This window comes from Papaver somniferum, chromosome 7 (assembly GCF_003573695.1).
Source record: "Papaver somniferum cultivar HN1 chromosome 7, ASM357369v1, whole genome shotgun sequence".
NCBI classification, from domain to species: domain Eukaryota; kingdom Viridiplantae; phylum Streptophyta; class Magnoliopsida; order Ranunculales; family Papaveraceae; genus Papaver; species Papaver somniferum.
The window spans coordinates 262,383,357-262,404,450 of record NC_039364.1 but is presented as its reverse complement, the minus strand read 5'-3'; the positions used below and the strand labels follow the sequence as shown (position 1 = coordinate 262,404,450).

The following is a 21,094-nucleotide window of genomic DNA, read 5'->3' as shown; positions in this document are numbered from 1 at the left end:
GTACGCAACGGCTGTATAACGAATTTGCGCAGGGTCCCATCCATCCTCAAAACTTCTTTCCTTTGTTTTTTCAAACTTCTTCTTAAGCAGCGTCAGCTTGAATGTCTTTTTCCTACTAGCCTTAGATACATAGAAGCTCTCCACAGAAGTTTTGTAGTCCCAACCAAACAGCTTGTTAGTCAGAGCGTGCAACTTCGACCATTTTAGGTCCGGAGACTTATCTCCTTCTGCAATTGATTTTCCGATAACATTCAAGCCTAGAATATTCTGAGCATCTTCAGGGATGAAGGCCATCTCCCCAAAATGGAAATGCATGGTATCAGTTTCACCAAGATACCTTTCGACGAAGCAATTGACAGTCACAGAATCAGGTTTCACATAATTTACAACCAAAGCATATAGACCAGAATCCCTTACTATTGTTTGGACCTCTTCACATTCCTCAGACAAATTACAACCATCCGCGGCTTGTTTCGGCAAACACGCACAACCTTCTTATGATCCTACAATTAGGAGACAATACAATTAAGAGATTTTACAAAAATACACAATAATACATATGCACAAGATAAAAATGCTTACATAGGTTTGATAGATAGTGCGAGCCCACGAGTCCTTGTATCCAAATAGCATTTTCGCTTTCGGAGCTTCACCCCAAATTCTACCACGATCAAGGTCAGGTATCATGTCATCCTTATGAGGAAGGTGCGAACCTTTAACTTTGACTTTGACTATGCCTTTGGCCTTGCCTTGCGTCGGTTGTTGACTTGGCCCATCAACTTCGCTTTGGATTGCTAATTGACTTGGATGAACCTCATCATCTTCCTCCTCACTTTCCTCTTCATCATGCTCATCGTCCTCAACTGTTCCAGTAGATTCACGGATTACAAGTCGACTACGGTCACCACAACTCTCCCAAATTATCCCTCTTGTATCAGCTTCTAAACGCTTTTTGCGACCTTTTTCTTTCCTTCGAGGAGGTAGAGACCGAGGAGTATCAAGACCGTCCTTCCTTCTACTCTTAATGACATCATCTTTAGTTTTTTCTTTGTTAACTTCATTGGCTTTTTTCCTATATCAAAAGACACATGAAATGAATACAAGACAACACAATTTCATTCTTAATACCGGCAGAGAATCACTAAAACAAAACAGCGCTGGGACCAGAAACGGCATGATCATCAAGAAAATATCGCATGCCGGAACACAGTTCCGACAATGTACAATAAATATCGACAATGCCGGTAGTATTTTAGATTGTTCCTGGATACAAAATGAACACTACCGGCACACACCTAATAATTCACTACATGTCGTAACCATGTATCGGCACAGAATGCTAACTCAAACCAATGCCGGTAATTCCTAGAATGTTCCTGGATACCAAAACTGCACTACAGGAATACGCGAACAATTTTAAAGTAATGTCGTAACACAATACCGGCATAGTATTCAACTTAATTTGAATGCCGGTATAGAACATTCAGCTTCAGAAGACTCTGAGTTTGAAAACGACATTGTATTCATACTAAAATCAATGTCGTAACCCAATACCGGCACTGCCTTCATTTTAGATTGAATGCCGTAATTGAGTACCGGCGTGGTATTCATACAAATTTCAATGTCGGTACTCGCTGAAACTCAACTGTTTGAGTTAGGGTTCGCGATTCTAACCTAACCCCATTGCTATAAATCGATTTAAACACTAATAAAGTAGTTCAAAATCACTTACCTTCTCACAGAAGCCATGTTTACGAGAGGTTGATTGTCCGAGTTGGTTGTTTCCTCTTCTTCTTGGTCTTGAGCAATCAAAGCAAGCCTTTCCTGTAATTTCTGTTGAGCAATCGAGTTTGATTTCGATTGGGCGTTTGGTTTCTTTCGTGGAGGCATTGTTGTGATTCGGGTAGGTTAATCGACGAAGAAATTTTTTAATCGACGATTAATCATCGATGAAGAACGGATGAAGAAGGTGGAAGAAAAAAAAATCAAAACCTAACCCTAAGAGTGTCGGTACTGGTTTTAGAGAATGAGGGATATATGAATTTGGTTTTTGATTTTAAGTTTTAGTAGAAAGGGTATTATGGTCTTTTCATAATATTTTTTGATTAACCAAAGGGTATTTTAGTATTTTCATACCCAAAAATCACCCCTTAACAGACACTACTGGTTGGGAGAAGTAATTTATATTCTCCAATTGTTTTTTATATCTCCAATCGCGCGTTCTTTTGAAAACCAACTCCAGTGGAGTTCGGATATTTGAGATATGTATCCAGTTGGCATTTATCTTACAAAAAGAAAATCAAATAGAAAAAGGAAAAATGAATTTTTTTTGGAGCAAACTGTTTTTTTTGTTTTGGAGGCAAATGGTTCCGCCAAAATAAAAATATTGAAAATGCCCGCCCCAAAATATAGGTAACTTTCTGGATCTAGCTTGATTATATATCTCAAAATCTAAACTCAAGTTTTAGCATATTAGGGTTACTGTTACAAAGTCATACATCTTCTCCATAAAAGGTACGTCTATATTACCTTCTTCTGAATTTGATTGATTGATTTGCATGAACTATATTCTAACCGGAGAGCCAAAGATAGTAATAGTACCATTCGTTGATAAATTCGTTACTTGTGATTATTATCATGATTCAGTATTTTTATTTAGGTTTGATGTAGACTTGCTTATGCTTTGATATTTTTAGATTTCACTGTTAACATAATAAACATGTGGTGAGTTCAACATTTAGAAGGAAAAAGAAAAAAACAAAACCTTTGATTTAGTTTTATATTAATCATGATTTGTGATATCTTTCGCTGCAGCTTTAATTAGATACTATATTTTTTGATGGATTCCGAAAACAACCATGTGTTTGAACCGCAGCAATCTGATGTGAGCAACACAGACAACTATGCTGAGCGGTCCCTTTCTGAAGGTGCAAATACCACTATATCGAATTTACAAACTCCTTATGCTAACATGATTATGAATCATTTTAACCCTTCCCAACCATTTCATACCCATTATGGTTTAAAATGCACTGATTCCTACCCCTCAATAATTTTATGAATCTTGATTTTCATATCAAAGTCATTTGAATGCTCATATGATGTCATCCCAATATTGCTAGTGAATCCCCTGCACCGTTACAAGGAGTTATGCAAGCTCCCATTTCTCCCAGTACCCAAACATCTAATCCACCAAAAGCATCTAAAAGAAAAGGTAAAGCAACAAAGAATGCGAATAGTACTGAGCCGAAACAGTCATCTGAACGCCTTCGTAACACTAATTGGACAATTGAAGAAGATATTGCTTTAATGAAGGCGTATCTTTATGTTACTAGTGATGCAATAGTAGTAACTGAGCAAAAGCTTGATAGAATGTGGGAAAATATTCTAGATGTTTGGAAGACCAAGTTGGTGAATCATGATGAAAAACGGGGAATCAGTGGTTTAAAAAACTATTGGCAAGTTATACAAGCATGCGTCACCAAATTTCATGGAATATACAAAGGACTAGAGAGAGCACCACCAAGTGGACTTGCAGATATACTATGATTCCATTTTAGTTATATGATTTGATATTTTCTATTGATTAAGAATTTTATGTTGAGTAGGATGTTTAATTCCTAATATAATAACACAATATCTATTCATTCTTATATCCATACTATAACATACAGTAATTTGCTTTTGTTGATAACATGTAGAGAAAAGAAGCAAGGAGAGTCTACCAAGAAATGGATGATTCGGGATCATCATTTAAATTTGAACATTGTTGAGAAATCCTGAAGGGCAATCCAAAATGGTGCTCACAACAACTTACGATGACTAGATCCTCAAAGAAACAAAAGATAACTAATGATAAATCAGATGGAACTCAATCAGCAGCTTGAAACATTTATACTGGTGTGGGTGTTTTTCCAAGTGAAAATGAAGACGACGACAGCGATGGTGTTCCGCGAGGCCCAGGGAGAAAGAAAATTAAAAATTTATTGAATGATCAAAAGACCATGTTAAGTGTGTTTACTAGTTTTCAAAGCAGTCTCGAAAAACAAAATACTTTGAACGAGCAAAATATGAAGCTGAGGGATGAAATGCTTAAAAAGGATTTGGAGTTGAAACAAAGAGCTCAACCTTTAAAGGAAAATATGGAAAAACGAAAAGATGATGAGAGAATTCTGGATACTGATCTTAACAAACTTCAACCGATGTTGTGTAATGCATTAAAAAAGAGGCAAGCTCAGATCTTGAAAGAATGGGAGAAAGAAGGACTATACGGGAATGAGTTGGGAAACAACGAGGATGATTGATTTAGATGATTTACATATTTCAGTTTAGCTAGATCATTGGTATTTTTCTATATGAAATAAAAAATAGTGTTAGCAGTTCGGTTTGGTTTTGAACAATTTAGTTAAAATGAGATACAAGTATTTATTCAAGCAATATAATGGTTTTTATCTTACGTCGTGAGGTATTGTGGAAGTGTTGTTTAAATTATGCATTGCCTCACTTGGATTTTATGATATACTGAACACACCAGTTAACATGACATGATAGGAGAATAGTTAAAATTCAAAACTTATACAGTATCTGCAGTAGATTACTGTGACCGAGGACACGAAAATTGTTGTCAGTTCTTGTAAGTGTCTTTTCTGTCTTTGGTTGTAAGGGTGACATAATGTCATGCCCAGGAACAACAACCAACAGGAACATCTGATGAGAGACTGTCATTACAACTTTAAACCCTTTCCTAATACAAAAGAAATTAAGCAAGTCATTTCAATTGCGAAACAAAAAAATCCGATATAAAATTCGTATCATCCTGTACTGGAAATTTTTATTTGAATTTGTTAGAGAACTGCTCGGTCGAACTCGCAAGCGTTGCTATCTCAAGCTTGTTTGTCAATGTTAATGATCAAAACTATAAGTCTTGATTTCTAGTCTACTTATAGATATCTCGGACTAGGATAGATTGTGTAGTTGAGCATTAGACTTCACGGCGTTCATCATGGAAGACAAAGAACTACTAAGGAGAGCTTGTGGAACTTCATCAACAAAAAGGTATGTGAAGACTGAAATTCATCTATCACTTGGAAAGTCTATTTCTACTTTATCTCCTATGTTGAGACATAAGTCGTGTTACGATACAGTTTTCTATCATACACATTTGAGATTTCGAGCTGAGTTTAACTCGCTTACATATTTCTCGGAATAATGTATTGGAAAGCTTTCGCTTCGACCAAGTTCATCTTGATCATGTGAAAATCGCCGAGCAACATCTTATATGATTCGTGTGATACAATCATTTGGTGTAAACTTGGAATTTTTCGATTATGATTATTTCAATAACTTGAAAATTGCGTTGATGCTAATAGTGTGTGAAAACGGATATTGTCATCCTTTAAGAAAGTTTCAATGGTTGAAATAAGAGTTTAGAATACTTAACCATCATTGGATTATAAACATATTGTGCATTCTTGCATGTATGTGATCCATGACCGGAACTAAAGTATGCATACCCGTATGCGTACTTGAAGTTGTGAAATTCCGTGTACCAAGTACACATACCGGTACGCATACTTGCGTAAGGTATATGTCCAGAAATTTCTGCTGGGATTTGGAAGTGTACTAAGCATGCTTACCCGTTTGCATACTGGAGAACCCAAACTCAGACCGTCTATTTAAGTATGCGTACCCGTTTGCATACTTGAATGGTTAAAATTATAAAATCGTTTGGCTCATGAACTAATACACTTATATATTAAGGAATGCATTCTTGGTAAACTGTGGCTATAATGTTCATGAATTGACTCGAGTGAATCAAACCGATTTTGCTTCAATTGTGCTCTTGTATACTTCTTTGAGAATATAGCAATTGAACAACTCTTTTAACTAGTTTCATTTGAGTCATTTGAACTAGTTATGGTTAAGATGAATAAGGTTGATATGAGAGTATTCATATGGCTAACCTTGGTTAACTATTTTTGAGCCAACATGATGTAGACGTTTAGGTATGGTTACATAAACCTAAATGAGGGTACATTTCATTTGTGTATAACAAGATAAGTATGATTTAACGGTTGAAAGATGTTAGATTGAATCTAATCAGGTTTTCATTTAACGGTGAATATTGAATGCTTTGTTACCAAGGTAACTTAGATTGCAAATCCTGATTTGAAAACTATATAAAGGAGAACTCTAGCAACTGGGAAACCTAATCCCCACACCTCTTGTGTGATACCAGTTGCATAAGCTAGATTCCATTCTCCTTTAACCTTAGGTTTTTCACGAAACCCTGTAGGTTAGCGACTTGAAGACTTCATTGGGATTGTGAAGCCAGACCCAACTATTTTCTCTGTAGTTGCGTGATCTGATCTTGTTGTTTATATCGTGTTTGAGTACGATTTTCTTTAAGATTGGCTCGAGATTTGTTCTCCGATAGGAAAGATAAAAAGTAGTCACAAACATCTTCGTCTCATCGTTTGTGATTCCACAATATCTTGTTTCGCCACCATACGATTATGATTATTGTGAGATGATTGATATTTCTAGGTTGTTCTTCGGGAATATAAATCCGGTATATCAATTGGTTCATGTTCACCTTGATTTATCAAAAGACGGAACAAAACTCGTAGGTATTTCTGTGGGAGACAGATTTATCTATTGCTATAGACTTTTATGTGTGAGACAGATTATGTTTATCAAGTCTTCGACTTTGGGTCGTAGAAACTCTTGGTTGTGGGTGAGATCAGCTAAGGGAATCAAGTGCGTAGTATCCTGCTGGGATCAGAGACGCAAGGAGCGCAACTGTACTTTGAATCAGTGTGAGATTGATTAGGGTTCAATTACAGTCCAGTCCGAAGTTCATTGGTAATAGGCTAGTGTCTGTAGCTGCTTAATACAGTGTGGTATTCAAATATGGACTAGGTCCCGGGGTTTTTCTGCATTTGCGGTTTTCCTCGTTAACAAAATTCTGGTGTCTGTGTTATTTATTTTCTGCATTATATTTTGTTATATAATTGAAATATCACAGGTTGTGCGTTGAATCGATCAATTGGGAAATCCGACATTTGGTTGTTGATTGAAATTGATTGATCCTTGAACATATGTTTTTGGTAGCGTTCAAGTTATTTCTCTTATATTAAATCGGGCTCGCAAATACCTATTTGTTGATTGCAGATTGAATTGAGAGATGGAGATACAAAACTCTTTTATATACTTTTCTCTAGATTGAGTCTAACTGCCTAGTTGATTCTCGTGAAAGTATATTAGAGTTTTTCTATTCATAATTCCAAACGAATAGTTGGGTGTGGTTGTTAGACCCCCGCTTTTTCAGTTGGTATCAGAGCAGGCAAACACGTTAAAGACCTTATAAGTCTGTGTTTGTAGTGATCTGAGTATGGACGATTCTGTCTCTAAAAACGCTTCATTAGAAATGGATAAACTCAACATCAAGCGTGTTCTAGAAACCATCGATATGGTTGAGAATCCTAATTTAAAAAAATTCATCAATAATCTTTGTCTAGAAAAACATCGGTTGATAAGGAAAATTGATGGACTTCATTGCGATATTTATATAAAAAAATCTGAGCTTCGAGAATGTTTTGAAGAGGTTATTAATCTCCAAAAGAAGTTGGATGAACAAATCTGGATCAATTCTGATGTTGTTGCAGAAATTGCAAAACTTAAGGATTTGAAACCTGTAAAATTATATTCAATGGATTTGAGTAACTCCTCTAATTTTTCATTGAAGAATTGTCGTATGTCAGGTGATAAGAAAGGTTTAGGCTTTGTGAAAACTGAAAGTGCTCAGAATTCTTCGAACAAGAATAAAGATGTTGGTACATGTATGTTTTGTGGCTCTCGTGATCACTATCATCATGTATGTTTATCTTTTAGATAAGAGTAAATGTTGCATGTAATCTTCACAAGAATGTTGTACAACTTCCGTCTGCTCTTAAAAGACAATCAATACTAACAAGAAAGCCCAATTAGGTTAGTAGTGCTAGTATGGGAGCTTTTGCTCTAAAATCAACATCACCCTTTCAATGGTTTCTTGATAGTGGATGTAGCAGGCATATGACTGGAGATCTCTCGTGGTTTGTCAACACAAGCGACTTTGATGGTGCTACCATAACATTCGGTGATGGGAGCTGATGCTACATAAGCAGGAAGGGGACGATCAAATTAACTGGTGTTCCTGAAATTCATGACGTAGTATACGTTAAAGGTATGACTGCTAATCTTCTTCCTGTTAGTCAAATCTGTGACAAAGGCCATTAGGTTGTCTTCCATTCTAATGGATGTAGCATTGTAGACAAATCTGGAAAAGTGATTTTTCAAGGATCACGTGGAAAAAATAACTGTTATCTGTTGGATACTCAATTTAGTAATTGTTTCAATTTGACTAAGGTAGAATCTGCACATCTTTGGCATGAGCGTTTTGGTCACATCAATTATCATCTTCTAACTAAGATCATTAAGAAAGAACTTGTTAGAGGTTTTCCCAAAATCCATGCTAACATTGAAGGTGTATGTGGTGCCTGTCAAAAGGGTAAACAAACGAAAGTTCCACATAAATCATCTCGAGATATTCTCACTAAAGCCCCACTTGATTTAATTCATATGGATCTCTTCGGCCCAATTCAACAACCTACTGTGGATGGAAAGAAGTATGCTTTGGTTATGGAAAATGATTACACCAGATTCACTTGGGTATCGTTTTTGGCTCACAAGAATGAAACCCTCAGTGAATTCAAGATTATTGTTAACGGAATCCAGAATGAACAGGGTCGCAAATGAAAGAAAATTAGAAGCGATCGCGGCACGGAATTCAAAGACACCAAAGTATTTGAATATTGTGACTCTCTGGGGATTATTCAACAATACTCTCCACCCATTGCTCTACAAGCTAATGGAGTTGCAGAAAGAAAGAATAGGAACATTCAGGAAATGGAAAGAGTAATACTCCACAACAAAAATTTACCGCTGAAGTTTTGGGGAGAGGCGGATTTTACAGCTTGCTACTTGATCAATCATGTTTACTTATGGTCAAAGACCTTAAACACTCCCTATGAGTTGTGGTACGGTAAGAAACCCAACTTACACTATCTCAGAGTGTTCAGCAGTAAGTGCTACATTCTAAAGAACCGTGAACAGAAATGGAAATTTGACTCGAAAAACGATGAAGGTATTTTTCTTGGCTATGCTTCTGATAGTCGTGGTTTCTGTGTCTTTAATCTCAGAACCCAAGTCACGATGGAATCTGCAAAACTTATCATTGATGATCTAAGCAATTTTCGTCATGATGATTCTGCTGCTGAATTTTCTCTAACCGAGACAATTGAGAAAATCAAAGAAATCCCAGAATCAGTAGAAGTTATTCCAACAGTTACTGATCCTGATGTTTGTAGTGATGAGGAGAAGAGCCCTAGTCAGGTTGTTCATATTGAACAAGAACGTGCCCCTCCACGGCATCTCTGGGTTCAAAGAAATCATGATACTAACGGTACTATTGCTGGGAGGGATTCTACAGCTAAGACGAGAGGACAACTTCAAAATATTTGTAATTTTGGATGTTATCTACCGGAAATAGAACCTAGAAATATTGATGAAGCTCTTAGCGATCCCTTTTGGGTGAATGCAATGCATGAAGAGTTAAATCAGTTCCAAAGACAAGATATATGGAAGCTCGTACATTGTTCCCCCAATATCAATATTGTTGGTTTAAATGGATATTCAAGAACAAGTCTGATGAATTCGGCACCATTGTCAGAAACAAAGCTAGACTTGTCGTTCAGGAATATTCACAAATTGAAGGAATCTTAAGTTTCGATGTCAAGTTCATGTTTGTTGCTTTTTCGAAACCAACATCAAGTAAATATTCTCTGATGAGTTTCGAAAGTATAGGCTCACAAATATATTTAAGTAATTTATTTGAAATTTAAAATTTATACATATTAGATTGTGAACCTATGTTTTAAATTCGTAAAGCTTGAAGAAAAATAAAATTTCCTGAACTCGACTTGGTTTGAGTTCGCGAACCTATATTTTGAATTCGGGAACCTAATGGGGAGAGAAAGATTCATGAACCCAAATTTACTTAAGTTCGCAAACCTAGTTTTTGAGTTTGTGAACCTTGATTAGAAAAGATTCTCCTGATACTTTTCTAATAAAGTTTGTTAACCTAAAATCTTAGGTTCGTAAATCTAAAGGTACAAACGTCCAAAAACTTCTTTCAACAATTTTTGTACTTTCTGTAATACTCTCACTTTTAGCATAGTGCATGCTCAAAGATACGTCATTTTGAATGAGATGAAGCGTCATCTCAAGACAATGTTGCGTACTAAGAGGAATATTGGCCAAGGGCCAATATCTCACCATCATGGTGCATTACGCAGGTTACATTGGCCAAGAGCTAATATCACATTATCATGGTGCATCACGTACGTGGTTGCACCATCATGGAGGATTACTTCAATGGGTGACTGGCCGAGAGCAATGTTGCACCATGATAGCGCATCATTCAAGTTGGATTTCGGGTTAAAACTGGATTTTGCACCACCATTGTGCATTACTCAGGATGCATGGAAAAACGACCATGAATAGTGAAGCAAGCATGTCAACTGGTCCCCAATTTTTAGTTGTAAAAATGTCAATAAGACATATACAGGGAGGGATAGTTGGTTGAAGGTGCATATACCGTAGATGCATTAGTAAGATTCAAAGCTTAAAAGGTAAAGCCTATATGATGTGAAAGCATCATTATGGCGCGTTACTTACTCGAGAGAGCTTTTTAGATGCTTCGGCATCATTGTTGCAGCATTGAGAAACTAAGGGTGCACCACCACCGTGCAAAATAAAGGAAGGCCAATGAAAAGTCTTGCTTATCATTTGCAAAAGACCATTTAACCAAAGCGGACTTGGCTATGCTTGGATTTTGGCCTTGCAATACGAGTTGGCTTTAGTTGCTTGTCCATAAGACTTATAAATTATAGTGTGTGCATATTTAGTTGCTTCTTCGTAGGGTATGTATGCAGCCGCAATTAGTTGTAGCATTAATGGTCCAACATTTTTGTCGCTCATATCATCTAATTGGGGATATGATTGCGATATTTTGGTAACTCGTATCATCTGGCTCAGTATTGCGATGCAAGCGATGATTGTTGTCATGTTTGATGGGGTGGTAACATTCCTTGGATGCTCATGAGCCTGACTGATAAACCCTTGGCTCAAGCAAGACCAGTGCATGCTTTCTGCTCAATGCCAAAACGAAGTAAGGAAGCAGAAATAAGTTTGCAATAGTCCATGCACAAGTCCAAGGCATGCATTATGCCTTGACGGTACTCAGAAGCTAGTGATGCACTTAAGGCAACATGCTTGCGAAGCATGCTTGCAAAGGCAAATGGACATGCATTTTCCTGGTGCAACCCTCGAGTACGATGGTCTCCACATAAAAAAAAACAAGCCCTAAATCTCAATTAAAATAACCGATTCATCCAATTCTTAATGGATTAATTACTAAAAACTCGCTAATAGCATAAAGTTATTGAAAATAAATCAGATAAACACAAAACCTGTATTTTTCTAGTTCCTCCTCATAATTGCTTTGATACGCATCACAAAGTACTTTTGATCTATATAGATGGTAACCAAGTTCATTAATCTTTGTTCGGTTGAAATAAAGAGATCTTGATTTCAAATAACTGATACTTGATGTTTTGGTCTTTTCTAATTTTGGTAACTTTTGTTGTGTATACTTTTTTTCTATTAATCGTAATATCAAACTAATAGTGATAATTTTCTGCAGGAGTTGATCAACTACCACGATCGTAGCAATGTCACAACCTCTGGGAATAACCACTATTTTGGTGGCGATACATGGAGCATGCTTATGGTGGTTAGAATAACAACATACAATAGGTAAAAATCTGACTCACACAATCTAGTCAAATTCATCACCAGAGTGATCAAGACACAATGGTGTTTGTGACATGTGATCAAAATGAGAGACCTACTGCAATCTATCCAGCATCATACAATGCACTACATCTACAGAAAGGCCAACTATGCGGCAGATGCATTAGCAAATCGGGCGGTAGACATAAGTCATCTGTCTACTGCCAATGGTATTCTTTGAAACCATCTTTAGGAAATGTATATAAATACGCGCTTTTTAAGACAATATCTATAGGAAATGTAATTGATGACTCATGGGTGTGAAGGTAACGTACTCACGCATTATATTTTTTTTAGTTTAAATTAATATTATATGCTTCTGATAATAGTGGGGTTTTGTTAACACATGATCTTCTGCCAATGGTATTCAACATGTTTTAAATGAACTTACTGGGTCTGGGATGGAGGATATTTAAATTTATTTTAAGAGAATTGCTCAATGCAGTGAATTCTAATTTTCTTATATAAAAGTGTACGCACTAGTCACACAACAAACGGACTTAACAGCTAGAAAGTATGACTATCAACAAAAATAATGATAGACACTATGTCACAACACTACTTACATAATCAAATAATAACAAAAACAAAAAATTAAAATTTTTGGGCCTCAACTAACTGAGGCTCTAGGCAATAGCCTAGCTGGCCTAGTCCATAGACGGCTCGGTTGATGTTACTGAATTTTAAAACCAACTTACTACATCTCATAAAGATAGCTGAAAAATGTTGTTCCTTCCAAATCATCCGAGGTTCCATCACTAACGTTTGCCTCCCCCAACAACAACAAAAACGATTCGTCAGTTGTTCCGTGAGAATTTAGGTATTTCACGAGGAAGTGTTTGATGTCCATAACCTAAGCCAGACTTTTGATCGGTCTGGACTAGTAACTAAGAATGAGCTTCAATAAGCTTTTTATAAGTGAAACTAACGGTAAAAATTTATATTCCTTGTGAGAGTCCATTGCAAAGCTCCAAGTGTGCTTGCCATTGTAAGGAATTCCACTTTTCCTCGATCTGCGTCTGAGAGAACTAAGTTTGGAGTTCACTATCAGTAATTAGGCTATTGGAAGTAGCAGGCTCTTGTCCACCGAACCACCTATCTGTGTAGCAGGATCGTTTATTACAATTAGTTACTTGTAATAAACGAGTATGCCCTGGATCTCGATCCTGTTCATACTATACTAAGATGAACAAAGACATAAAATTCTTTTGCCAGTACGGTGTGTAATTTCATAGTTAAATAGTTTTTATCAGAATTCAAAAGACATTTAACAACAAATCTTACAAGGTAAAGGTAGTACCTTTTCTTCAGTCCCTCTGAGGTCTCCAAAAGATGATTTTCAGCAAATAATTCAGGATGAGATCCTTTCATTAGTGGTCATTGCCAACAAAGTACCTGCATACATCATCACAGGATGGAACTCGATTCAAATAGAAAATGTAAAGAGACAAAAGGTAACAAGAAGGTCACCAGAGATTAAAATGTTGTTTTCCAGCTTCTACAGAACTCAATTCAACAAAGTCTTAACTACAGGTTAAGTATATCACAGAATACACAATACTGAGATGAAGATTGAGAAAACAGTTACCCAATGATCCATAAACATGAGCCACCATTTATCAACTAAAATGTCAGCCAAAAGGTGTCATATAATTCTAACTGATAAAAGACAGGACGGAGTTGTAGCCCGCCCATTCATATCGTTGTGCCCAAATGATAGACTGCAATTTATTTGCTCCTTGAAAATAGTCACCAAAAAGGTGCAACTACTGTTAGTTATGGAGGATTGATAACAAAACAAAATGTACCTTTCCAGTTTAAGAAGCTGGCATCTGTTTGTAGCAGCAGAGATGATCTTGCATTACCAAACAGCATATTGCAGGTTACACAGTAAAATACATTAGCAATCTCGAATAATTATGTGTAACACACATAGTAAAACTTATACAACATGAGACTTACTGTAATAGTAAATAACTTTATAAATATCGAACAGTTATACACAAGCATAGCCGGTAGAATTCCAATATTATGTTATAGCAGAAAAAGAAGAATCATTCGGTCTGTCTTACGTTTGACAGGTTAACGTTGTTCTGTTATTTCCAAAATTTTCCATACATGACTACTATGAAATTCCTGTATAGATAGGAAAATAAATGAAAAAAAAAAATGTAAAAAAAAAATGAAAAACCACTTTCTGAACACTTTCTATTAACTTTCTAATAAGAGTATAAGACCATATAGTGAACCTGATATATATGAACCACAATGTCCAAAGTTTCTCCAAATTGAATAAGATTAATTCAACATGGCTGTGAACGACGCAGCTTCTTCCCAGTCATTTCTCTCAACCCTTTGAGCTTGTAGAAGTATCAACAAAGAACTCGTCATAAGCTAGCATCAAAGAACAGTTGCAGAACCAAATGAGATCCGTCTATATATGTCCAACCTGCCATAATTCTGTAGTGTCTGTTTTGTATAAAAGATATTGTTACTGAACACTCAATGATACCGGTGAACTGGCTGCAGCTTCTACCAATGTATGTCCATCTTCTTCTGAAGTGTCTATATTAGATAATCTACAAGTGAAATAGAAAACTGCACTCATCATAGAATCAATAAGCACAACGAACGAATACATAATCACCAATAGAGGACCTTCCCATATCCTAGAAGACCCATCTCCATAACTCAATGTCTTAACTCTATGCTCAAACAAACCCTCAACAAATGCCATCCCTATTGTTGATCCGAGAAATATTAGAAGACCCACTTGAGTTTGTCCTCGAATTAAAACCCCAGACCTTAACAAAGCTTCTGGACCTGACACAACCTCCAGAACCGATATCACAATGGCAAGATTGCATATAATAATTGCATTTGCAAACATAACCGAGAAAACCAATCCAACCCCAAGTGCAGGATAGATAATCAAATGAGACGGGCACCCGAAAATAGTGAACACATTGCAAACAGCTACAAGCAGAAGTAGAAACAAAGCTAAAACACCAGCAACCACCATACACACCCACATATATGTTATAACAAGACGCTTCCAAATCTTGACAATACTCGAAAAGAAGTTAAACAAATCAAATTTCCTCCTGAGATAAGTAGCATCTACACAGTAAACAATTGCTGCTTTGGATAACAGTGACAATGTGATATACATTGGGAAACAAAAGATAGCAGAAAGTGTCATTTCGGCTAAACGTTGACAAGATACTTTAACTAATGGCCTTAGCGGAATCCCACTTGATCTTGCAACCAATAGAAGACGTATAGTTAATCTCTTCATAACTGATTGATCCACAAAAACATTAGACAACACAACAGCACAAACAGGACATATTAGTAAAGCTGCAATTATCATAAATCCAGATGAATTGTATCTAAGAATCCGTATTGTTTCTTGTAAAATTTCTAATGCGTTCAATGAATGAAACTCATGATCTGAACAAAAGCTCTTTCTTCTTCGTGGAGTTGGTGTTTGGTTTCCTCCATTTCTCTCTAATTCCACTAACACCTTTTCCTCTTCTTCATTTTCTTCTTCTTCAGTATTAACCAAACAATTTAATTCAATCTTGGGGCTTCTTATTTCACTAGATTCATCCATTCTTTAATCTCAGAAATCTAAATTTTGAGAAAATTTTCCTCCATATTTCTGTAAATCTAAAATTTACTGAAGAAATAACGTAAAGGAACTTACCCAAGGCATGGAAATTGTGACAGTAGGAGCTTAAGAAAGTAGAATTCACCGGGCGATCTTCAGGAAAATGTCTGAGTTCTAGGGTTATCACGTGTATTGGAATTGGAATTGGAATTGTTGAAGATTAGATATTAAAGGTGGAGGTGGTGTGTTCATGGCGTGAGAATATAATAATCTGAGATTATGTGGAAGGTTTCTGCAAAAGAGGAGATCCGAAAAGTCTAGAGAGACAGAGGTAATGTAATATCTTATTCTTTTCAAAAGACTTGTGTTGTGTGTATGACACTTCTTCGTCGGTTTCTTCTGGGATTTTCAATGGTTGCTTGACTTTATTTCAGGTGCCTTGCATTCAAGGCATTTTAGGGTGTGTGTACCATGGATGGGTCTTTGAATGGGCTTAAATTAGGCCGTAGTCCATCAGAATGTTTTTGGTTCTTCGGAGGCGGAATGTTTTTGTTTCCCAAAAAGTTAAAAAAGAAAAGAAAAATTGCTTGTGAAAGTTATAGTGAAATTGTATATCCAAATTAATTTGTGATTTTTCTGTTTCCGGAATTCTACAAATAATTTCTAGAGTGGTATCTAAACAGGTTTAAGGTTATAGGCTTATAGCATGTTTAACAATGAAAAGCAAAAATAATTTCCAAAAGTTAAAGTCTTTTTCTATCATGTTTTATAGGATCACAAATGAAAAATTTGTTCTTTTGCTTTTAGTAGTCATCGAGAAATTTGACTTCCAAAAAATGAATAATTGTTTTTGTACACCGATAATAAGATATATTTTTCAAAGACTTGTGTTGTCGTAAGACACTTCTTCGTTTTCTAAGATTCTATTGGTTGTTTGACTGGATTTTTGGTGCCTTGCATTCGAGGAGGATGGGTCTTTGAATGGGTTAAATTAAGCACTGGTCCTCCTCTGAGTTTATAGCATATTTGACAGCCAGAAGTAAGAGTAATTTCCTGAAGTTAAAGTATCTTTTTACGGATATTATAAATAAGATTTGTGTTTTTTACTCTCACATGTCATCGTGAAATTTGAATTCCAAAAAATGAGTGATTGTTGTTGTGCAATGTTAATAATAAAATATAATTTATATAATTTCTACAAATAACTTTATCTTGAAAAGTCTTTGAACCATGAAACTTTTAGGTCTCTTTGGATACCTTGAGATGATCCAGCAAAGAATTGGCATGAGATGTGAGATTAGAAATGTAAACATTGGATAGTACTGTGTGTATCATTCGCGTATAATTTGCAAATCGATTCGTATTATTTGGTTTCGCATTGAAAGCGAACTCCCAGTCTTATATGCAAATTATTCATGATTGCGAATAATTTGGCAACCCATTCACCAGATACTTATTATTTCAGAATTAACTATCAGTCTCATTCATTCTGATGTCTCGCCAAATACTCTCGGCTCATTATTTCTAAATTGACTATCAAGCACATTCACTCTAACGTATTTGCTAACCCCATCGCATATTCCCTTCTTCGAGCCGGTTCCTACATTATCAAATTTTTCAGTTTCCCATCCCAAGAGGACTGGCAAATCGTCACACCACTATGTGAAAAGTGTTAGAGCACTGCTCGGCCGAACTCGCATGCGTTGTTATCTTAAGCATGTTTGTCAATGTTAGTGATCAAAAATATAAGTCTTGATTTCTAGCCTATTTATAGATGTCTCGGACTAGGACATAGATTGTGTTGTTGAGCTTAGTTTTCACGGCGTTCATCATTTGAAGACGAAGAACTACTAAGGGGAGATTGTGGAACTTCATCGATAAAAGGTATGTGGAGACTTAAACTCATCTATGGAAAGTATATTTCTACTCTATCTCCTATATTGAGACATAAGTCGTATTACGATATAGTTTTCTATATACACATTTGAGATTTGGAGCTGAGTTTATCTCGTTTACATATTTCTCGAAATATATGTTGGAAAGCTTTCTCTTCGACCAAGTTCATCTTATATCATGAGAAAATTTCCGAGTAACATCTTACATGCTTTGTGTAATACAATCATTTGGTGTAGACTTGGAATGTTTCGATAATGATTATTTCAATATCTTGGAAATTGCTTTGACGCTAATAGTGTGTGAAAACGGCCATTGTTATCCTCTAAGAATGTTTCAATGATTGAAATAGAGAGCTTAGAATCATATATCCATCTTTGGAAATAAACATATAGTGTGTTTGCACATTTGTGTATAAGTACAAAACCGGGAACCAAATGTATACATACTTGTGTGTGTAATAAATGGTTGATGGAGACTGGATAAGTATGCGTACCCGTACGCATACTGGGGAAGTTCATGTCCGTGAATTTCTGCTGAGTTTGGAAATCAAAACCAACTCAAACCAGTTACCAAAGTATGCGTACCAGTACGCATACTGGCGGAAAGTTCACGTCCGTGAATTTCTGATGAGTTTGAAAACCAAAACAAACTCAAATTCGGTTACATAAGTACGCATATCCGTACGCATACTTAAGTGGTTACTTTCTAAAATCGTTTTTTTACATGAACCTAAACATTTATAAAATAAGGAATGCAATCTTTGCAAACCATAGCTATAATATTCATGTATTGATTCGAGTGTATCAAACCGATTTTGCTTCAATTGTGTTCTTGTATACTTTTATGAGAATATAGCAGTTGAACGGATCTTTAATTAGTTTCATTTGAGTCATTTGAACTAGTTATGTCTAAGATGAATAAGGTTGATATGAGAGTAATCATATGGCTAACCTCGGTTAACTATTTGTGAACCAACATGGTGTACACGTTTAGGTACGGTTACATAAACCTAAATGAGGGTACATTTCATTTGTGTATAACAATCTAAGTTCGATCTAACGGTTGAAAGATATTAGCTTGGTTGAATCAGGTTTTTCATCTAATGGAGATTATTGAATGCTTTGATACCAAGGTAACTTGGATTGCAAACCCTGATTTGAAAACTATATAAAGGAGAACTCTAGCAACTGGGAAACATAATACCCACACCTCTTGTGTGTTACTAGTTGCATAACTAGAGTCGATTCTCCTTTAACCTTAGGTTTCTATTGAGACCCTGTAGGTTAATGATGAGTGCCAAATATTGTATATATTTGCACCTTTTTATTGGCATTTAACTCATCATTTGTGCACTAACGCTCCATTTTATCCCATATTCTGTGTTTTCGTTGTTTTCAAGAATAAATACTTTTTTCAATTAATTTTGCATTTTTAGGTACTAAATAAAGCCTGGTTAACTCAAGGAGCGAAAAGAGCAAAGAAACGGCAAAGACTCCCGCAGAAAGGCAGCGAAGAATGATGTTTGCAAGAGCCGGATCAATTAGAAATGGGCTTGAAGAGGAAGAATTGTTCTTAAAGAAGATATGGGCTTGGCATACCCAAGTCCCAAATCCATTCCCAATACCCAAAACCGCTTCCATTTTCAGCCGTCAGATTGGATCCATCACTTCATCCCACGGTCCCTTCATTATCGTTCATCAAACTCTGAAGCTCTTGTCAAACATCATAGTACCTAACTCCAATCTAAGCCGTTAGTTTTGTTATATCACACATCCGACGGTCGCTCAGAGCCTTCTTCTATTTTACCGTTAGATTCAATCTGAAGTTGATGATCCAACGCCTTCCACTCGTTGTTCATCAAACTCCGCTGAACCTGACCAACACCGTATCATCAAATATCCCATCACCTACACCAGTCGAGCCAAACATTCGTTTTCACCCAAAAACCCTTCTTCCCCCGACAATTGCAGAGCCCTGCAATTTCTCCTTCTCGAACTCCTGTACCTCTTCACCATCTCGAGCCTCTCCAACCACACAACCCCTCTACCCTTCCCCCATAAACATCACTCATCACTCTACTTCTCTCACCTCTATCTCATTCACCCTATGAGATAAATCTAAGAGAACTAGGGTTTGAGTACGAGTAGCAGATGGCTTTCAGACACGATGGAGACGAGTAGCAAAGCAATTGGGAGCATGGGTTGTCGACAAAAGGCAGAGGAGACAACATTCAGAGCTGTGGTGAGATTGTTTGACCTAAATTTCCAAAACCCTAATTCTGAAATTAGGGATTTTTTGAGATAAATTGTAAACTATAAATTGATGATATGGTGTTGTAGAAAGTATGCCTAGGCTAGCCAGAGCTTCACCCAAGAGGACTGGACTAGCCAGTGCCTCAACTGTGTTGTTCTGATTTGTTCTATCAATGCTCTGTTTATGTTCAATGTTTCAATTCCAGTTATTTAATGTGTTAAACATGTTCTAGTTTAATTTGCCATGGTTTAGATGAAACCCTAGCTTAACATTTGTTATTCATGCTCTTGTCAGTAGCCATGATGTGTTTAAATGCTCATAGTGAAACTCCATCTTAGGGCTTCAACACTAGCCTTTCACATTAGATGTCAGGCATCCATTGTAGTTAGAATCATCTAGTGTTGCTAAACTGCAACTCATGCTTAATTTTATATATTGTTCTTTTGATTAATTGTGCTTTAACTAGACAGTTAATGCTTAGGAGGAGTACCTTAGTTGTGATAGGAGATTTCATATCAAAATGACCCTTGCTATATAGAGGATTGACATCCCTCTTGCTAGTGGTTATAGAAAAACAAAGTTACTGTCAGTGATGAATAATCAGTGTGAGTTAGAGGTGGATTCAAAGACCTTGGTATTCTGTTTACATTTGTTTCCAAATTCTTGCTTCACTGTTTGCTTCTAAATTCTATGTTTCACTGCCTTTGGCTCATTGCCATTGTAACTGTCATTTGCCACTGTCACTCTTTGCTTCATTAGTTCACTGCTCAGAGAATTAGCTTAGGAAACTTCAACTCACACCCTAGTCCCTGTGGATTCGACCCGTATTTGCACAAGCTACAACCGACACCGTGCACTTGCGGTATAACCATGCAGGCTTCCCTTATACTCTTATATCATACATCTTTCCCAGCCTTCCAAGTTTTTGGCGCCGCTGCCGGGGACTTGGATGCTGTTTTGTTGAAGTTTTTCTTGTATCTTAGTTTGCTGTTCTTGCATAACTTGCTGTGCATCTTACTGTTTTGCATTGCATCTTATTTAACTGCATCTTAGTGTAACTTGCATTAGCATCTTGCATATTGCATCTTAGTTTGCATCTTAGTTTGCATATCTTGCATATAGTGTAATCATTTAGTGTAAGCATTTAGCTCATCATAACTTGCATTCATTACTGCATATTCATCTTTGCATTGCATACTCATTGCAATCTTGCCATTGTGCTGTGCCTAACCTTCTTCTCCCTTGGCTGAACCCTTGCTGTTGCTGCTGTTGAGTTGCAGCTGGGCCTGCCACTTGCTGCTACTTTCTTCCCTGTGTTGCTGGCCTGTGCAGCTTGCTTCTGTGCTGAACCTCTGCTGCTGCTGCTGCTGAGTCCTTGCT

The 21,094-nt window shown here is 36.5% G+C and overlaps 1 protein-coding gene across 1 annotated transcript; it reads right to left on the bottom strand.

The window, feature by feature from the left end:
* Positions 1-13,916: 13,916 nt before the first annotated feature.
* Positions 13,917-15,970, bottom strand: LOC113300272. The gene has a single exon (XM_026549491.1). It carries the CDS (start codon positions 15,566-15,568, stop codon positions 14,444-14,446), a length of 1,125 nt encoding a protein of 374 aa, XP_026405276.1. The 5' UTR covers positions 15,569-15,970; the 3' UTR covers positions 13,917-14,443.
* Between the last annotated feature and the right edge of the window lie 5,124 nt (positions 15,971-21,094).